At 47.8% G+C, this 16751-nt stretch overlaps 2 protein-coding genes across 4 annotated transcripts in view; one reads left to right on the forward strand and one right to left on the reverse strand.

Moving 5' to 3' along the window:
* Window positions 1-10735, forward strand: part of JAM3 (junctional adhesion molecule 3) — a 50285-nt gene extending 39550 nt beyond the window's left edge. The window contains exons 3-9 of the mRNA XM_075909389.1: window positions 246-359; window positions 1010-1162; window positions 1442-1644; window positions 3081-3180; window positions 4889-5018; window positions 6315-6369; window positions 7906-10735. Of these exons, the coding sequence (XP_075765504.1) occupies window positions 246-359; window positions 1010-1162; window positions 1442-1644; window positions 3081-3180; window positions 4889-5018; window positions 6315-6369; window positions 7906-7941 (791 nt within the window). The 3' untranslated portion in view covers window positions 7942-10735. The remainder of the gene's footprint in view (window positions 1-245; window positions 360-1009; window positions 1163-1441; window positions 1645-3080; window positions 3181-4888; window positions 5019-6314; window positions 6370-7905) is intronic.
* Window positions 10736-12257: 1522 nt separating this feature from the next.
* Window positions 12258-16751, reverse strand: part of NCAPD3 (non-SMC condensin II complex subunit D3) — a 55602-nt gene continuing 51108 nt past the window's right edge. For 2 of the 3 annotated variants that reach the window (XR_012897703.1, XR_012897704.1), the window contains exons 33-34: window positions 13158-13367; window positions 12258-13073 (exon numbers count right to left, since the gene is read on the reverse strand). Coding sequence is in view for 1 of the 3 variants with exons in the window: in XM_075909376.1 (XP_075765491.1) it covers window positions 12962-13073; window positions 13158-13218; window positions 13293-13367 (248 nt within the window). In the remaining 2 variants the exon portion in view is untranslated. The remainder of the gene's footprint in view (window positions 13074-13157; window positions 13368-16751) is intronic. The other variant, XM_075909376.1, reaches the window with a different exon arrangement.

Raw genomic sequence — 16751 nt, forward strand, 5'->3', positions numbered from 1 at the left:
TTATGCCAAAAGTGTTCTTTGCTCTCAGAGCTCGCTATTTGCATTGCGATTATTTTCACTGGCCGAGGTGCGTTTTCCCCCAGAGGTTCCAGGAACCCAGCGGCATTCCTGTTCGTGAGGCAGATGAAAGACGGAGACTTTGCTTGATGGGCGACATCTCCCAGTGCAAGTCTGCCGAAGAGCTCAGAGCAGAGGGAAAACACAGCTGCTCCCTGTTAGTCTCTATTTGTTTTTTTTTCTCTTAGGTGTGGAGCTGTCCTGCATCATTAAATCCACCACAACAGCCAATCCGAGGATCGAGTGGAAGAAAATCAAAGGCGATGACAAGACCTATGTGTTTTTTGACAATAAAATTCAGGGTATGAAGATGTGTTCCCCTTTTGCCTCTTTCTAGGAGGGCAGGGATTCTGCTTCTCCTAGTTATTTCCGAAACCCTTGTCGCTCAGCCGAGGGTCAGAACTGAGGGAAGCCTGGACCCTCCTTCCCTGCGGTCAGACCTCAGCCGAGTGGTCAGCAGTGAGGAGTTGCAAAGAGAGCTGTTGTGAGAATAGAAGGGGAACTTTGCATCCTTTAGGTGGGATCATTTACTGGGTGAAGAGAAGGTGCAATTAGTTTAGCCCCCTTAGTCTTGGACCCTGGGTCCGTTAATGTCCTGACTGTTACAAAACCAAGCTGAGCAAGGCTGTCAGGACCAGACTTTTCTTCCCTTGTGTCCAGTATGAAACTTGGAAGATCTACCGTCGTCTCAGATAACACTGCTTGCTGGAGTAATCACTGGAGTGCCACTTCCCACTCGTTTGGGAGGGGTTATGTTAAGGTATCGCCAGCTCTAGGATCTGGAGAGTGATCAGGATTGGAAATCCATTCTCTGGCTTTATGGCTTGCAACAGCTGTTAGGCTTTCCCATTCAGATTCTTCCCCTTCTTCAGAGCGATAGCCCTTGCGTGCATTGGTGGAGGGTGCAGCTGGAGATGCGATCTGTCCTGTTCGTCTCTCTGCCCCTCTCCAGGAGACTTCGTAACTCGGGCAGAAATCCTCAGCCGGACATCGCTGGTGATCAAAAACGTCACCCGCATGGACACTGCCACCTACCGCTGCGAAGTGGCAGCCCCAGATGATGAAAACATAGCAGATGAGATAAGCATCCAGCTTACAGTGCAAGGTATTGCCGATACTGCTGACTAAACAGTGCACCGTGTCTGGTTCCCAAGACAATCAGCCTTCTGTGCTGGGCATCCCCTCTGGAGGGAAAGCAGCCCCGGGTATGCTAGGTGGGGTCCAGCTGCTCTGTGCTGCAAGGGGGCACTGGCCAGCACTGTATCCCCTAGGCCACGCGGCATCCTTATTGTCAGGGTGCCCCTTATTCCTCCAGTCCCGGGGCCTGGGGCGCTGCACGGTGGTGGGCAGTGTGATTCACATGTTTTGTGTCTCTTCCTCCAAGTGAAGCCAGTTGCTCCCAGATGCAGGGTCCCAAAAGCTGTGCCCGTGGGCAAAACCGCCACCCTTCACTGCCACGAGAATGAAGGCTACCCGGAGTCCACGTACAGCTGGTACCACAACAGCGAACCTTTACCGACCGACTCCAAATCGAACCCCAAGTTCCGTAACTCCTCCTTCATCCTGAATCCTGGAACGGGCACCCTGGTAAAGCTCTTGGGGAAATGGCTGAGTGCTGCTGCTGGGCTGTTGGGCCGCCTGGCGGAAGGAAAGGGGACCTGCTCTTCGTGGATGCCCACATTAGGAGTGGCCTAAAGAGGAGGCAACGGGAGCAGATTAGGTGTTCTAGCCCCTCGGGGCTGGCCGAGTCCAGCTGGAGGATCTGGGGGATAAGGATGTGAACGATTAACCCAGTGGTTCCCAAACTTTTTGATACTGGGACCAATAAACCCATTCACAAGATTTTGGAGGTAACATTTATTTGCATATTCATTAATCAAATGATGAATATACAAATAAATTGTGTCGCTGGTCCTACCTGTCCTGCGGGTTGTTCCGCCCCTGCGCCTGGCCCAAGGCCTGGCCGACACCGGCTTCCCCGGCTGCGTCCAGCGCTGGGCGTTCTGCTTCAGTGTGCGTGGCACCCGGCCTTCTCCCCGGGTCCTAGCGCCCGCCGGATCTAGCCCTGCTGCCTGGGAACACGCCTGGCAGAGATGCTGCGGCGGCGGGCGCTCTCCCAAGAGGGCTGCGCTCGGCCATGCAGGGTGCTGTTCCCCCGTTACGCAAATTAATAGGATCGTGCACAATAATCTTTCTAAGGACAGGTATTTTTTTCCTATAGTACTGGGCCGCGGACCCCACTTTGGGAAATGCTGGATTAACCCATTACCTGGTAAGCCTCACCCTGAACGCAGGAGGCTTACCAGGTCAGGTTAACCAGCGGGGGCTGGAGCAGGGGGCTGCTTCGGTCGTCCACGGCAGCCTCTGTCCGCGGCGGGCCCAGGGATGGCAAGCAGGGCCGCTCTAGTCAGACTGGAGGCAGCCCCCCACCCTCGGTGTTCTTCAATCAGTTAATTGGTTAAACAATGAAATGGGATTTTTCATCCTTACTGGGGGAGGAAGAACTCTATGGGAGCCGAAGAGATGACTCTAGAGTGGCCAGAGACCACTCTTGTGGGGAGGGAGGACTGGCATAATTCCCCCCGCCCCCCGCACTTTCCTCTCTGTTTCTAGTGAAAGGGTTCCCATAAGAAGTCAGCGCTGTAGAAAAGGAAGAAGCAGTGTTCCTGGCCCTCAAAGGTCTCTCTCAATCGCTGTCTTCCCAGGGGAAGTGTCCCAGGTCCAGTTTGCAGCCTGTGTGACTAAGGGAGATGTTTTGCTCTAAAAGAGGTGACACTAGTTGCTTGTTGGGGCTCTCTTGGGTCTGTGCAACTGGAGTATCTCCAGGCTGCAGACCTGGCAGCACGTTCTGCTCCCTGCAGTCTTTGATGTGATCAGAAGGCAAGCAAAGAAATGCCTGTCTATATTTACAGCCTCCTTTTGTGGGTCATTAAGGCCGAGCCCTCTGGCAGCTTTGGGTGTAGTGTAACACGTTTGTGGGCCGTGATCCCGACTCCTGTCTGACATCATGCTTCCTCAAACAGGTCTTCGCTGCCGTGCAGAAGGGTGACGCTGGCCGCTACTACTGCATAGCGACGAACGATGTCGGCTCTGCCAAGTGCGAGGAGCAGGAGATGGAAATCTGTGAGTGGATCTGCCCACCTGGAGGAAGTGGTGGCTGTATAGTCAGAAGCTCGGCAGCGTTGGGGAGCCGGTTCCCGTTGGTATCTCATGCAGCATCCAGTCTGTTCGTGGCTCTGCAAGCTTCAGTGCGGACGTGCCTCAATAATTCCTGGATTCCCGCAGGCAGCATGGTGCTGCACAGGCGGATGAGGCAGAGCCGTGGCTCCTGGCATCTGAAAGTCTAAATAGCAGCGGGGGCCAAGTGTGGGCAAGAGCTAGCAAAAAAGAATTGCTAATGGAAGCCAGGGAGAGCAGATTGGCTCAATTAGTTTCACAATTCCAGAGGTTCCTTAGCTGATTTGGATATTTGATTCTACTCATTAGAATTAATTATGTTTCTTACGGTAGCGCGTAAGGCCCGCCTGCTGCTAGGCACAACCCAGACCCGGAACGACTAGCAGTGCCTGCTCCTACGAGCATGTAGTGCAAACAGACCTGTCAGACACAGGAGTGGAGGGAGGGGGTCTAACCAACAGCGAGCAGTCTGATGGCAGCAAAAGACACGTTAGCACCGTGGTTTTACGGACAGGGCTGGCGTAGTGCGGCTGAGACGAGGGAAGAGAATGGAGGCGTGGAGGGGGCAGGGCAGACGAGGGGCTAGTGTGGAAATGAAGAGTCTTTGGTTACGTGGGAGCTGGAAGGTGTTAACGTCCAGTCAGAGCAAACGTATTGGTGTTGCTCTGGCCAAGAGAGCACGGTAAGAATAGAAGGGCAGCTCCGGCAGCGTGAGGGTCGGTTGCTCGAGTATGATCCCTAGGAACGTGCTCAGGGCAGGTAGCTCTTCCCACTGCTCACAACTGCTGTTTTTAAGCAAACTGGCTTGATCTGAGCTAGCAGGGGCACATCTACTTGGGCTGGAGATTGCACTTCGCTCTCCTCCAGAGGAGCTGGAAGGAGCAAACAGCCAATCAGCACAGGCCAGAGAAAGAGCACTCGGAACCGTAGGACGTTCTTGTTCAGAGGCGTCTGCTTTGGCTGCTTCCACCAGGTGTGGGCTGTGGCTGGTGCCGCCTGGTAATTTTCCCTTGGGTCTACAGTCGGGTCTTTCTTCGAAAAGGCTCCCAAAGCACTTGACTAACTTGAGCTTCTTAACAAACGTGCATTCTCAGTCCAGGTGCCTTCCAGGAGGGACGTAGGTATCTCTGTAATTGCCCAGGCAGGGCCAAGAAGCCCTGGTCTAGTTGAGAGTACAGAGGATCTTTGGATTACTCCCTCATGCTCTGCAACATCACTGACATTTGCACACAGTGCATGTTACAAACCTTGGCCTCCTGAATCATAGCTCTTCGCTATTGCTGCACACCTGTGCTGGTGAGCAAGGGCAAGAGGTGGCCCAGGCTGAGAGCCGGCGGCTATGGGATGGGAGGTTGGGAGCTTTGCAATGTTAGTGTTTATTCCTGAATCCGAGTCGCACCTTGGGGTTAGTGAAGAGGAGTAAAAGGTGGGGATCAGGGCCTGGTGTGTAGAGGATGGAAGCAAACACAAAATACTGGGCCCATGCTCATGTAATGGATAGGAAGAGACTACTGGTGGGGGTTAGGAGGAGACAGTCTGGCCAGGTGTGCGTGGAATCTTGGGGGTAAAGGTTTCATGCAAGCTAGTGTGGGGGGGAGGGTGGAAGACTGGGTACCTCTGGGGATCAGTGATTGATGCCTTCTCTCCTCTCCAGATGATCTTAATATTGGTGGAATTATCGGTGGAGTTCTAGTGGTCGTGGTGGTTCTGGTGCTGATAACGCTGGGCATCTGTTGTGCCTACAGAAGGGGTTACTTTGTGAATAACAAACAGACCGGGAAAAGGTACGATTAGATTTGCCACCTTCTCTCCCATACTCCTCTGTCTTTCCTAGCATACGCTGTAGTAGCAGGGCCTGGCACCTGCTATGCTAGAGCACGGGTCACTGCCTGAAATGCTTCTTATTTCCCCAATTAACTCTCTAGAGCAGCCCAACTCCACAGGTGCTCTCTGAAGGCAGATCTGCACAAAGAAGTTGGCATGCACAAGGGCTAACCTTGACACGTCTCGTGCGATAAGGACGGCTAGAGGAAGAAGCCTTGCTCTAGTAGTTTGGCACTTTGCACAGAAGCGGGGGCTTAGCCCCGCTAATTCCCAGCCATCCCAGCTGCATTTACACACGAGCTTGGCAGATGCTTCTTTTGATCACATGCTGCTGGCATTTAGAAGTCAGGGATTTACTGAGCAGAGCTCATTGTGTAATCAGGCCATGCTCAGGAAATGTGAGAGAGCTGGAAGCACACCTCTTACTGGGTACATCCCAGCACTTCCCTTTGGGATTACAACGGCCATCTCTGAGTTGATCCCATCATTGAGAATTCACAGACAGTACAGAACATTTAAGACTGCAGCATTATGGGAGCCGAAAGGTCAGAATATAAATAGCTTCCAAGATGAGAAACAGAATGACGTTTTACTCAAATTCCGGGATTGCGTAACCTCTGATAGAAGCTGCATTGGCCCATTTCAGTGTCAGATTTCAGCAAGAGCCTGGCCCCCTGTTTGCAAGAGGCTCCGCCCCCTATTTAAACATGACTCCAAGTGGATGCATGCTGGGGAAGCAGGACTTTAAACTAGAATTTTCTGATTCCGCTAGTTTTGTCAAGCACCCCATGCAATAAAGGATTATCAGTAAACCTGCCAGCAGGCAATCAAGAGTTTAAATTTAATTGCATAGTAATTATCAGAGGAAATTATGCTGCAGTGGCAAAGAAAGACACAGCAGTGATCAGAGGGAGGGAGGCTGGAAAACTAAAGTTCCATTCATAGTTGCTGTGGTCAGAAGCATAGAGACGGCAGAGACACAGTTGGCACCTTCTCCCCCTGCATGAAGGGCTCCTGTAAGGAGCAGGAGGATAGTTAGTAGGGAAAGCCCAGCTGCTCTGAGTGGGGAAAAGGTCCAGGCTGGCTTTAAGCAGAGCTCGCTGTGCCCAGTTCAGTTTTCGTTTTGACAAAAAATACTTTTAATTGTCCTTCCCACCAGAATATTAACACCACACACCACCACCAAAAACATCCCTTCTGCTTTGCAATCGCACAGCTCATCGTCACAGGAATCAGCTCTTTTTCCCTTATTTCAGCTACAAGACTCCAGCAAAACCAGATGGTGTTAACTATATCCAGACAGACGACGAGGTAAGCTCAGGGATGGAAACAGTGTGCACATTACATCTTTCCTTTTAGATCTTTGAAGGGGTTGGGGAAGGGCCTCCCAGCTCAGGAATCACACATCACCTAGGCTACATCTACACTGGCACCCTTTTCCGGAAATGCTTAAAACGGAACAGTTTTCCGTTATAAGTATTTCCGGAAAAAGCACGTCTACATTGGCAGGATGCTTTTCTGCAAAAGCACTTTTTCCGGAAAAGCGTCCGTGGCCAGTGTAGACGCGCTTTTCCGGAAAAAAGCCCCGATCGTCATTTTCGCGATCGGGGCTTTTTGGCGGAAAAGACTACTGTGCTGTCTACACTGGCCCTTTTCCGGAACAGTTTTTCCGGAAAAGGACTTTTGCCCGAACGGGAGCAGCATAGTTTTTCCGGAAAAACACTGACAATTTTACAGTAGATCATCATTGCTTTTCCGGGAAAAGCAAGCGGCCAGTGTAGACAGCTGGCAAGTTATTCCGGAAAAGCGGCTGCTTTTCCGGAATAAGTGGCCCAGTGTAGACACAGCCCTAGGGCCTATAGTTACTCTCCAGAACAGAATTTCTTCAAGCATGGGTCGGACATAACTTGTGACATGAGGACCTAGGACTAAGAGGAAGGACAACAGCTGGGTTTTCCTTGGGAAAGGCTTGGTCCACATCTCCACTTGCCAGATGTTCTTCTGGTGATCAATCCTCTGGGGTTTGATTTAGCAGGTCTAGTAAAGACCTGCTAAAGCAAATGCTAAGGGCACCCCTGTCGGTGCCAGTGCTCCTTGCGGTCACAAGGAGTAAGGGAAGTCAACAAGAGTGTTTCTCCCATTGTGAAACTGCTCCAGAAAATCAGTGCAAGGTACATAGATTCCAGCCAGACAGTTCACATAGCTGAAGTTGCATATCTTGCATCAATTTTTTCTGCCAGTGTAGACCAGGTCCTAATTCTTGTACACTCTCTAGCGTAGGTCCTTTCTATGAATGATGGTGTTTAATCCTGAGAGTGGATTATAGCTTTATCAATCACGTATACTCTATTAATCAAGTCTGTCCAGGACAACACCCGTACTAGGCAACTGCCTGTCTTCAGGGACACCCCCAGTGTATCAAAGACAGCTCTGTTCTAGTTTAAGTAGCTAGCTGACTGCCTCCCATGGGATGAGCTTTTCTGGATTAATCAGACAGTCCATACTGGTGATGTAAGAGACTAGTGTATTTCATCCTAGGCTTCTCCTAATCTTTCTGTGGGCAGGGACCCCAAAGAAGCAGTGGGAGAGAGGAGAGGAAGTTTCTGCATTGGATGGGATCATTTGAAAGGAAACGTTAGGAGCTGGGTATTATGGGTGGACACTCGTCCTTACCAGCTTCTACAGGACGGAATGAGACAGAGGCCCAGATGGGATTTTGGGGGGAAAAACAAGATTACACAAATCACACCTGGTTTGCAAGGGTGGATTTGGGTTGGAGAGAGCGGACAGGAAGGTACCAGGCGATCCGTGGGGAATTTTGCTCCACCCGTTACTCTTTCATTGCAGGGTGACTTCAGACACAAATCGTCATTTGTTATCTGAGATGCCAAAAGAAGATTGCAAAGCATCCCGAACAAGTATGAAAATACCTCCCACAGGAACTCAACGCAAGAGCAAAAAGATGAACAAAGTGCGCTTGGAAGAGTTTAGAAAACACACAGACTTGACTTTTTTTTGCCAAAGTTAACACCACTCACTCCAAACCTCCGAACTCAGTCTTTTTCCTCTCCCAGAGATACCACCTGGACCACTTAACACCCCCCCTTGCACTGAGGAGCGGTTACCCTCCCTAAGATGGAGCATTTCCCTCCGCAAAGCTGTAGCCTTCGGAGCTGCAGATGCTCCTGGAACTGCCTTCTCCCTGGGGTGCAACCAGAATGTCCAGGCCAAACAGGGGAGAAGCTTTAGGTAAATGGGCATCTTGACCCAATAGACAAAAGGTGCTGATGTGGCAATAGATTCTAATCAAGATTCATCTGCAAAAGGGGAGAATCTTCTGCATAGCAGCTCAATGTTTAGGCTTGGGGCAGCCTTTACAGCTGTAACACAATTGTGCTGTTACCAGCTCCGCAAGTGAGGGTTTCATGCCCTCCCTTGTGTAATTTTATCATTAAAGGTCTGCTAGGCTGAGCTGTCAGAACTACATTTCCACAGAGCTCCTGAGCATGAGCCACACAGGCTACTGAATTCATTCACTGGCCCCAGTTGAGCATGTAGCGTGGGCCTCCGATGTTTGATTTGTGGGATTTAGGCACTCCAATCTGGGCTTGATTCTGTAGATGTGGAGATGGAATCTGCATCAAGCCCACAGTGATGGGTGAAGATGTAGTACAAGCAACCAACTGCTTTGAAGTTCTAACCCCTTCTGCAGCAGTGGTGAATTCCGGTTTCCCTGCCCCCTCGCACGTGCAAAGATTGCTTTTGTTCAGTTTTACGTAAAAAACCTTCCCTGTATGCAGGTAGCTTTTAATTCCAGTTTGCACCAAGCAGGCTTGCCTGTTGTGTAGCTGTTTAAATATTTTTAAGATTCTTACCCTGTAGAATCTTAGCATTAAGATCTCCCTTTTATGACATTTAAAGCCAAAACCACTTTCGTGAGCTGATTCTCACAATAGTACAGAGATGAATTCAAGCTTTTCTATAGACGCCGTTGATTTTGTAAAATTCTGTGTTCTAAATTTTTGCAAAGATATATTTTGATTACTTCAGCGAACGTAGCATTTCTATTTAAAATGTAAATATGTTATGCCAACAGTGTTAAATAATATAGTTATTTTTTTAAATACAAGTCCTTTTTAAACGGCAGCCAGGAGCTCAAATGCTGCTACAGCATGGCAGTATCAGAGCATATCAGTATTATTGCAGAGTGCAGCACAAGCAACTTTACCAAGTGTGGCCAGAGAAGCATCCTCTTTCTCCCAAGCTAGCTTCAACATTTTCCTTGCCAAGAGAGGTCTTATAGGCTATAGAGTCACTCAGGGATCCTTTCTGTAAGTTTAAGGCAGAAGTTAATTCAGTTTTATATTTCAAATTACTGTTTTCTTGCAAAAGACCAGTGCCCATTTGCAAGAGTTATCCTGTGAAGATTTTTGAATTCAGTTCTGACCAAGTGACAGAGTGACTAATGGTTGCCGAAGATCAATCTCTCTGCGAGTTCTTTAAGCTCATTCAAAATTTGGCAGCTACACCATCTCTTGAGAATTTTTAGATTGCATAGCAAGGGGTAGGGGGCAGATAGCTCTGGAATTCTGAAAGCAAAAAGCTTGATAGAAAACTGCTTTCAAGACGTTAGTTATAACTTCTTAGATGGTAGGTGCTACCACTTTCTTGTCTTTAAAGGGATCGTATAGAATTCCTTGCATTCAGAGATGTACACTTATGGCATTGGGCAAATGTTAAATGTAGATGCAACACTAGAGCTGTTCAGTGCTGTGATTGAAGAATGGATTTTAATGTAGCATAATTTAGTGTTTTATTTCAAATATAAATTGAGTTGTCTTACCTTTTGATGCATACAGTATTTTGAATACTTGACAATTTGGACTGTCAGTGTTATTATTTTTTTTGTTGTGTTCTGTATTAATCTGCCTTGGACTTTCCACCACATATTGAGTGATTTTTGGGGGCCTTGCTGGACATGCCATTGCTGCATTTATTTAAATTTAGTCCCAACACTTCCTTCACTTGCTTTCAAAAGCAGAGGTATAGATGAGGTAGCAGTAATATGGGTGTGCTCTCCAGAGGGTAGGGACACCTCACAATTGATTTACAGTTACCTTTAAGATGTGATCTTCACCCAAACTGGGTATTCCTGTCTATTGGCTGAATTTTGTCCCTTGAGAATGGGATAATTTAACACACTTTACCCTCCAGTTGTATCCACGACTCCTTTTTTTTTTATATTGCTTATAGAACATTAAGATGAAGAGAGGGAAAAAAAGCTTACATTCATAGCTTCTGGCATTATAGGGAGTACGTCTGACACTTTTAACCTTTTACCAGAGGCAGGATTTCTCAGCTAGCAGACTCAGCATGCATGGTGAATACTACAGATTTATTTTTCAGCTCTAAAAATGTGACAGTGGCATCTCTAGTGGGATAAAAGGACCCTTCCCCCTCCAAGACATAACTCAGCCTATTTGATTTACAGAACTTGCTGTAAATAGTTTAATCTGCAGGTTTGTACTAATGTATTACATTTAACTTGCCAAGAATGTTTTACATACATATCTAGGTATTAAAACATCCTTGTACTGTTTTTTTTTAAATTCTATTTATTCTAACCTGTGTTTGTTTTGAATTCAGTGTAACAGGAAAGATTCCTTCTGTTTTCTGACAGATTGCTTGTCTACTTCATTTGGTGACTTACAAAGAAGTTACAAAACACATGTAAATACTTAAATCATTCGGTTTATTGTGGAAAGTTTTTCCACCTCCATTTCTTCTCTTGAGGAGATGGATCATTTCCCATTGTGTTATAGCTGTTTCTGGTCAAAGACAATTCAAGAAAACTTCTGATAAGTTTTATTTTTGATCTAGCCTCAGTGTAATTTAAAACGCATTGCTTTCTTACTGTTTAATATACCTAATTAATTAGGGGGAGGAATGTCGGATGAAAGCATAAAAAAAGAAGGTAGTCATACTCAAAACCACTTGGAATTTACTCAGTACATCTCACTATATTAATTCAGATTAAGTTCTTTCTTAAAGCAGAATCCTGAAAGTGACCACAATATCGGTAAGGTTAAAATGGAAGTTGAGTTTTGCCCCTCTCCTGGTTCAGTTTTTCCATTTCTTTTTGTGCTGGGGCAGTCCTGGCCTTATTAGCAAAGTAGTAAATGCTTATGGAGGGCTGTAGCAAAATGCACTGTCACTTCAGTTTTGGAGTTTGAAATCTTCAGACAGTTATGTAATGCAAGGGTAGGGCAGCAGTTCTGAAGTTGAGCAGCAGAAGAGCTCAATCACGTACACATGGGCATGAAGAAGGCTGGTCTTTCAACCTTAACTATGCAGTTCCAGCGTTCTCACTAGTGTTTTGCACAGAACAAAACAGCTTTTTTGTACTGAGCTCTAAAATTCAACATGACTTACCATCCCCAGTAAAACATGCAGCGCCTGTTTTCAGTGAAATGAATAAGATCATGTTCAAAATCTGCCGTTCCGACAGCTGAAGCTGTACTGAATGCATGAGTAAGTCATGCCAGTTGGCTGATGGTAGAGGCTTTATTTGGCCTGAAAAACAGTGATAATAAGAATTGGGACATTGCAAGCAGCTGCTCCTAATGGGTGGGGATTCCCACAGGAATTCAAGTATTCATATGGCTGAGCGCCCCAGCTGTTGGGATGACTGCCAGAACAGTAGAGCTTCACTGTAGGCATGAAAGAGATGAAAGCAGGGGGCAAGAAATAAGGCAGTAAGGGGCAATTGAGGCTAGTGGGAAGATTGGCACAACCAAGCCAGTTTTCTGGGACAGGGTAGTTTTGCTCACTGCGTTTGCATGGCTAGAATTTGCAGCACGGGCAGATTGAACCATAGGAGCACTTTGATTGGCTGCAGAGGGAGCACCTGGCTCTCATAGTTGCGTGCAATCAGCATGCACCTCACTTCACATTCCCTTGCTGGAAGTGTGTGTCACGTTTGTAATACCAGGAGGAAAAAACCGACGGAAACCAGCAGAATCTGGCAACCCTGCACGTAGAAAAGAGCAAAGTGTCTCACTGGCCGTACAGAATCCTAGCGGGCCACATGCGGCTGTTAAGCTGCAAGTTGCCCATCACTGAAGGTAAATGCAGTAAGGCTAGAGATTTTAAGTGAAAATAGTTTCCTTCTATTAAAGCATGAAACGCTGAGAGGTGGATGGAATTTGTTCTCTAAACATTTATTTTTCATAAAATTATAACAGCTGGAAATAAGAACTTGGTCCAAGAGTAAAAATACTCCATTCAGGAAAGAAAGGAAGGCTGTAATATATACATAGAATTGACTTTTCACCATGCGTACATCCTTAATAACTTGAAATTACATCAGATTTGCAGGTACAGTAGTTTCAAGCTATTCTATATTTGTAGAAAATGTGGAAACTGGTGTATTATGAACAGGGAACAGCAGGACGCCAAGAGGCTGATTGAAGCCAATAGCCATTCCGGTCATGTATGGTAGCAAGCTGTAACAAACATACCAGTCTCAACCAAGCCAGTATTCCTAATGGCTCCATTTAAAATGGACTAGAGCTCATGGCCAGGACAGCCTGACATTTCAAAATGGGCAAGCTTATAAATTCTGTGCAGTGAACAGCGAATCATTTCATACAACAGCTTAGTGGCTGCTGTCCTACTGCAAAGAATGTCGTTAACTGCTCCAAACTCACCACTTTATAAATCAAAGCAAACTCCTCCTGTGTGTGCAAATATCCACATATAAAAACAAGGCGGGGAAGGAGGGACACCGGTACACGCAGTGATACATAATTATAGCTGTAGAAGCAAGAAGAATTCATGGTCAACATGATGAGATGCTATACAAGAGTGTTTCAGAAGCACACAGTGTGTGGATGGGGAAGTATCAGTTGGCTGGTTTGAGGGGAGCTTTCCGCTGGGATCTCCTTAGACTTGGAACGGGACTGCTTTTTCTCTTGGATGGAGATTCTACCTTCCACTGACGAGGCAGGGGCCCTCTACAGAAAGGAAACAACTGTTTATTTTTAAAGACACTTGTATTACTTACAGCCACTGGTAACTAGGGCCTGGGCTAAACTTACGGCTTATCAGGTGACATCAGACAGAGAACATCTTTTTGTTGATCTTGGGATCCTTTTTTTTCTGCAAGTGACATTTGAAAGTTAAAAATGCCCATTGGATTTTTTTTAAAAGTTAGGAGCAGGAAAATAACTTGCCTTCAGCTGAAGCAGGTGTGTGTGTCAGGCTGATGTAACTGACCCCAGCCCCAAAGGTCAAGTTATCAACGGTCTCTGAAAGAAACATAGGCATCAGCAGTCAGCTTGTAATACGGCCATAGGGCAAGACAGTGCATTCGTACCCAACTCAAAACAAGCACGCATGGTTCTTTCTGGCCCACTGAACCAGGTATCAGCTCATCTAGGTACAATGAAGGCAATGCAATGAGACTGGTCATCCGCCCTGCCCACAGACAATTTTACACCTGCAAACGTTTCCTTCACACTGTGTGCCTGAGAGTAGGAATTGCACCCATGTCCCTAACCAAGGCAAACCCCATGTAGTCAAGTCATAGCCTGCGTTACTATTTCCAGGTTTGCATGTGCTTCAGGAGGAGGAGAGAAGCACATGCTGTCAAGTGAATAAATAAAACTCCACTGATGTTTAGCTGAAAACCCAACTACTCTGTATAACTTCATCTTTCATATTTAGGGAGGAAAACACTTAGGTTCCAGTTGGTTTGAATAATTGTTAATTGAAAACTAGCAGCATTAGTAGCACCCCTCCATTTGCTACTGTTGATCTCTAAGCTGCAGCAGTCTATGGAGGAAGAAGCTGAAGAAGTGGTCATTCAAGGCCATTCCAAGACAAGAGTCTACTAGAAGTATAGTGTGCAAGCCTGTGTCTCAGCTTCAAAGTAACACACGTGTTCACAATAATCTGGTTGTCACTACAGGTTGGAGCTCCTGGTCTGCCACCCCCAGGACCTAACTGGTCCCGAACAAGGGATTTTTGCCAGACCAGAGGTGGTCATTTCTGGTCCCCTAGCTCAGCTCCTCTTGCCCCGGCTGCCGGCCTCCCCACTGGCACCTACCCAGCCACTCTGCCAGCAGCCTTCTGCTGTGCTGGGCTCCCTGCCCCACCAGCACTGCTGTGGGGGCCCGTGGGTCCCTCTGCTGAGGCTCCCAGCTCCACCATGGCCCCCCTGCCTTAACTGACTGCTGCCCCTCCTCTGGGGCTCCGACCACCCTGCTGCCAGCTCAGTTGGATCCCTGTGGCAAGGCTCCTGGCAACCAGCCCCCTTGCAGCCAGCTGGGCTGGGCTCCTGGCACCCAGAGGGCTCCTGCCTCTGGCCCTCCACCAGGACTCTCTGGTCTAGCAACATCTGGACCACAGAGTCCCGGTTTAGAGTTTCAACCTGTATTAGACTTGACGGAACCTTCGTTTTTGGGGGCTACTGGAGATTTCTCACTAAAACTACAACAGCTTGTCCACACCATCCCATACATGCCTGGTCGGGCTCCCCCTACTGGACATTAACCAAACTGCTGCATTTGAACCCAAACACAGGCTCCTCTAGGCTTCTAAGGTCACTGCGACCAGACACCACTTTCTGGCCTCTTAGGCTCATTCTCAGGGAACCAACTTGCTGTCTGGTGCCATTAAGACACCACAGTCCAGCTGCCTTTGGCTAGAATCAGGCCGAGATGGTCAAGGCATGCCATTGTCCAGCTCTGTTGTTTATCTTGCCTGGATTGGCTTTTGATTCTTGCAAGACAGGCCTTTGAATTTCCTGACTTTATGCAGTGAAAACCTTGTGGGGTTTTCACACATGGTAAATGACCACACCTGCCTCACTTTAGTCCATGCTACACAAAATTAGTACCAAGTATTCTTTCCGCATTCCCTGTTTCTTAGGGATGTTAGCTAACGGTTAACTGAAGAGTTGACTAACTGCATGAATTGTTAGCGGTTAGTCGACTATTCTGTCGTCCCCAGGGTTGGGGCTGACAGCCAGTGCAATCTAGCCACACTCCCAGGGAGCCCTCTGCCATCCCACGCTGCTCTCTAGATCAGAGGCAGCAGCACAGTGTGCCAGGCAGTAGCCGGTCCACGAGAGGAGCCAGTTTAAAAAACACTCCCTCAAATACAGAGGCAGTAGCGCAGTGTGGCGGCAGTCCCTGTCCATGGGGAGAGGCTGCTGGGGGCTGAGGAAGGCTGCCCAAAAGCAGCCTCTGGTTGCAGTGGCCTGGGCTGGCCGCAGACAGAGGCTTCTCCAGTAGCAGCCCCTATCTGATCAAGGGTTGCTGCCACGAAGCAGCCTCGGTCTGCAGTGAAGCCAGTGCTAGCATGGGGGCTGATTGCTCCGACGGGCTGTAGCATCCCCTGGCTTGGAGTCTGCTTTAGTCGGTTAACCGGTTAAACGTTAGGTCAATCTAATGTTTAACTGACTAACAGATTAAGTGGGGTTTCACATCTCTAGATATCACTGGTGTTTGCATTTACATGTGAAATAATCTATTCTGTGCCAAGCCTTCTTATCCATTTTCACTGTCAAGAGCAAGCAGGAGATGAGAAAGACCCGAGGGTGACAGACTGATCTGCTAGCCAGAAGAAAATCTTACAAGTACAGGGATGAGAGATCGCTCAACATCTGAAGTCGGAAGTGATTTACAAAGAACCGCATCTGCAGGAGTTTTACAACCGACAGACCAAAGGAAAAAACTATTCTATTGATCCTCTTAACAACCAACCAGATCCAGTGCCATCATGCAGACAGCTCAGTACAGATGAGCTGAAGCAGCAGTAACGCAATGTACAGTGTGTGTCACTGATGAGAATGCAGGCTGCCAGAAAACAAAGCAGGAATTTAGGCCTGGTCCCACTGGGGATTAACATTCTCCCCATTTTATAGCATATGGCTCTGAAGTGGAGCAGCAGTGCAAGTCCCCGAGAGATAGACAAGCAGCAGATGAAGGAGGATTTCTGCTCCGTAAAGCATCCCAGTGGTTATCTTATCTGCAAAAAGCACTGAGCGTTCGGGTCGCACAGTGGACTGGTTGATGTTGATCACTAGACAGATGGAACTAGCACAAGAGAGTGGAGAATACACAAAGATAAGGCTCAGATAGTCTATTAAATGCACCCAGTTGTCTTGCTCGGCTTCTGCTCGCATGTGGAGATCAGACGTTTGCATATGTATGCAGCTAGTCTGCTGCCTAAATGGCCATGTTTATATGGGAACCCCACTTTTGTGCACCCTAGGTATTTCTAAACAACTGAGGTACAGGCTACTCTTGACACCTATTTTAAATATCAGGACTGAAATGTTTAATGACAGCTGACCTGTCAGTGTGACCGTTAAGATGGAGTTTGCTTGATTCGTGGGGGGAGAAGGGGGCGTTAACTCTGCACACAGAGTGGCTGGTACGGGATGTGCCCTCAAAGAAATTCTTCAGTGGGAAAGGCCAAGGCGAGTGAAGGAAATGCATTGATAAGGCAGCTCAGCACAGTACAGTAAACTTCCGATAATCCAGCACCGTTAGGACCCAGGGGGTGCTGGATTATCAGATATGCCAGACTATCGGAAGGGGGGCTATGAGAGGTTTGGGGGGGTGCCACCCCAGACCCCTCATAGCCCCCCTTCCGATAGGGACGCCTGGGGCAGCAGCTGAATC

Source organism: Pelodiscus sinensis, chromosome 26, assembly GCF_049634645.1.
Source record: "Pelodiscus sinensis isolate JC-2024 chromosome 26, ASM4963464v1, whole genome shotgun sequence".
NCBI classification, from domain to species: domain Eukaryota; kingdom Metazoa; phylum Chordata; order Testudines; family Trionychidae; genus Pelodiscus; species Pelodiscus sinensis.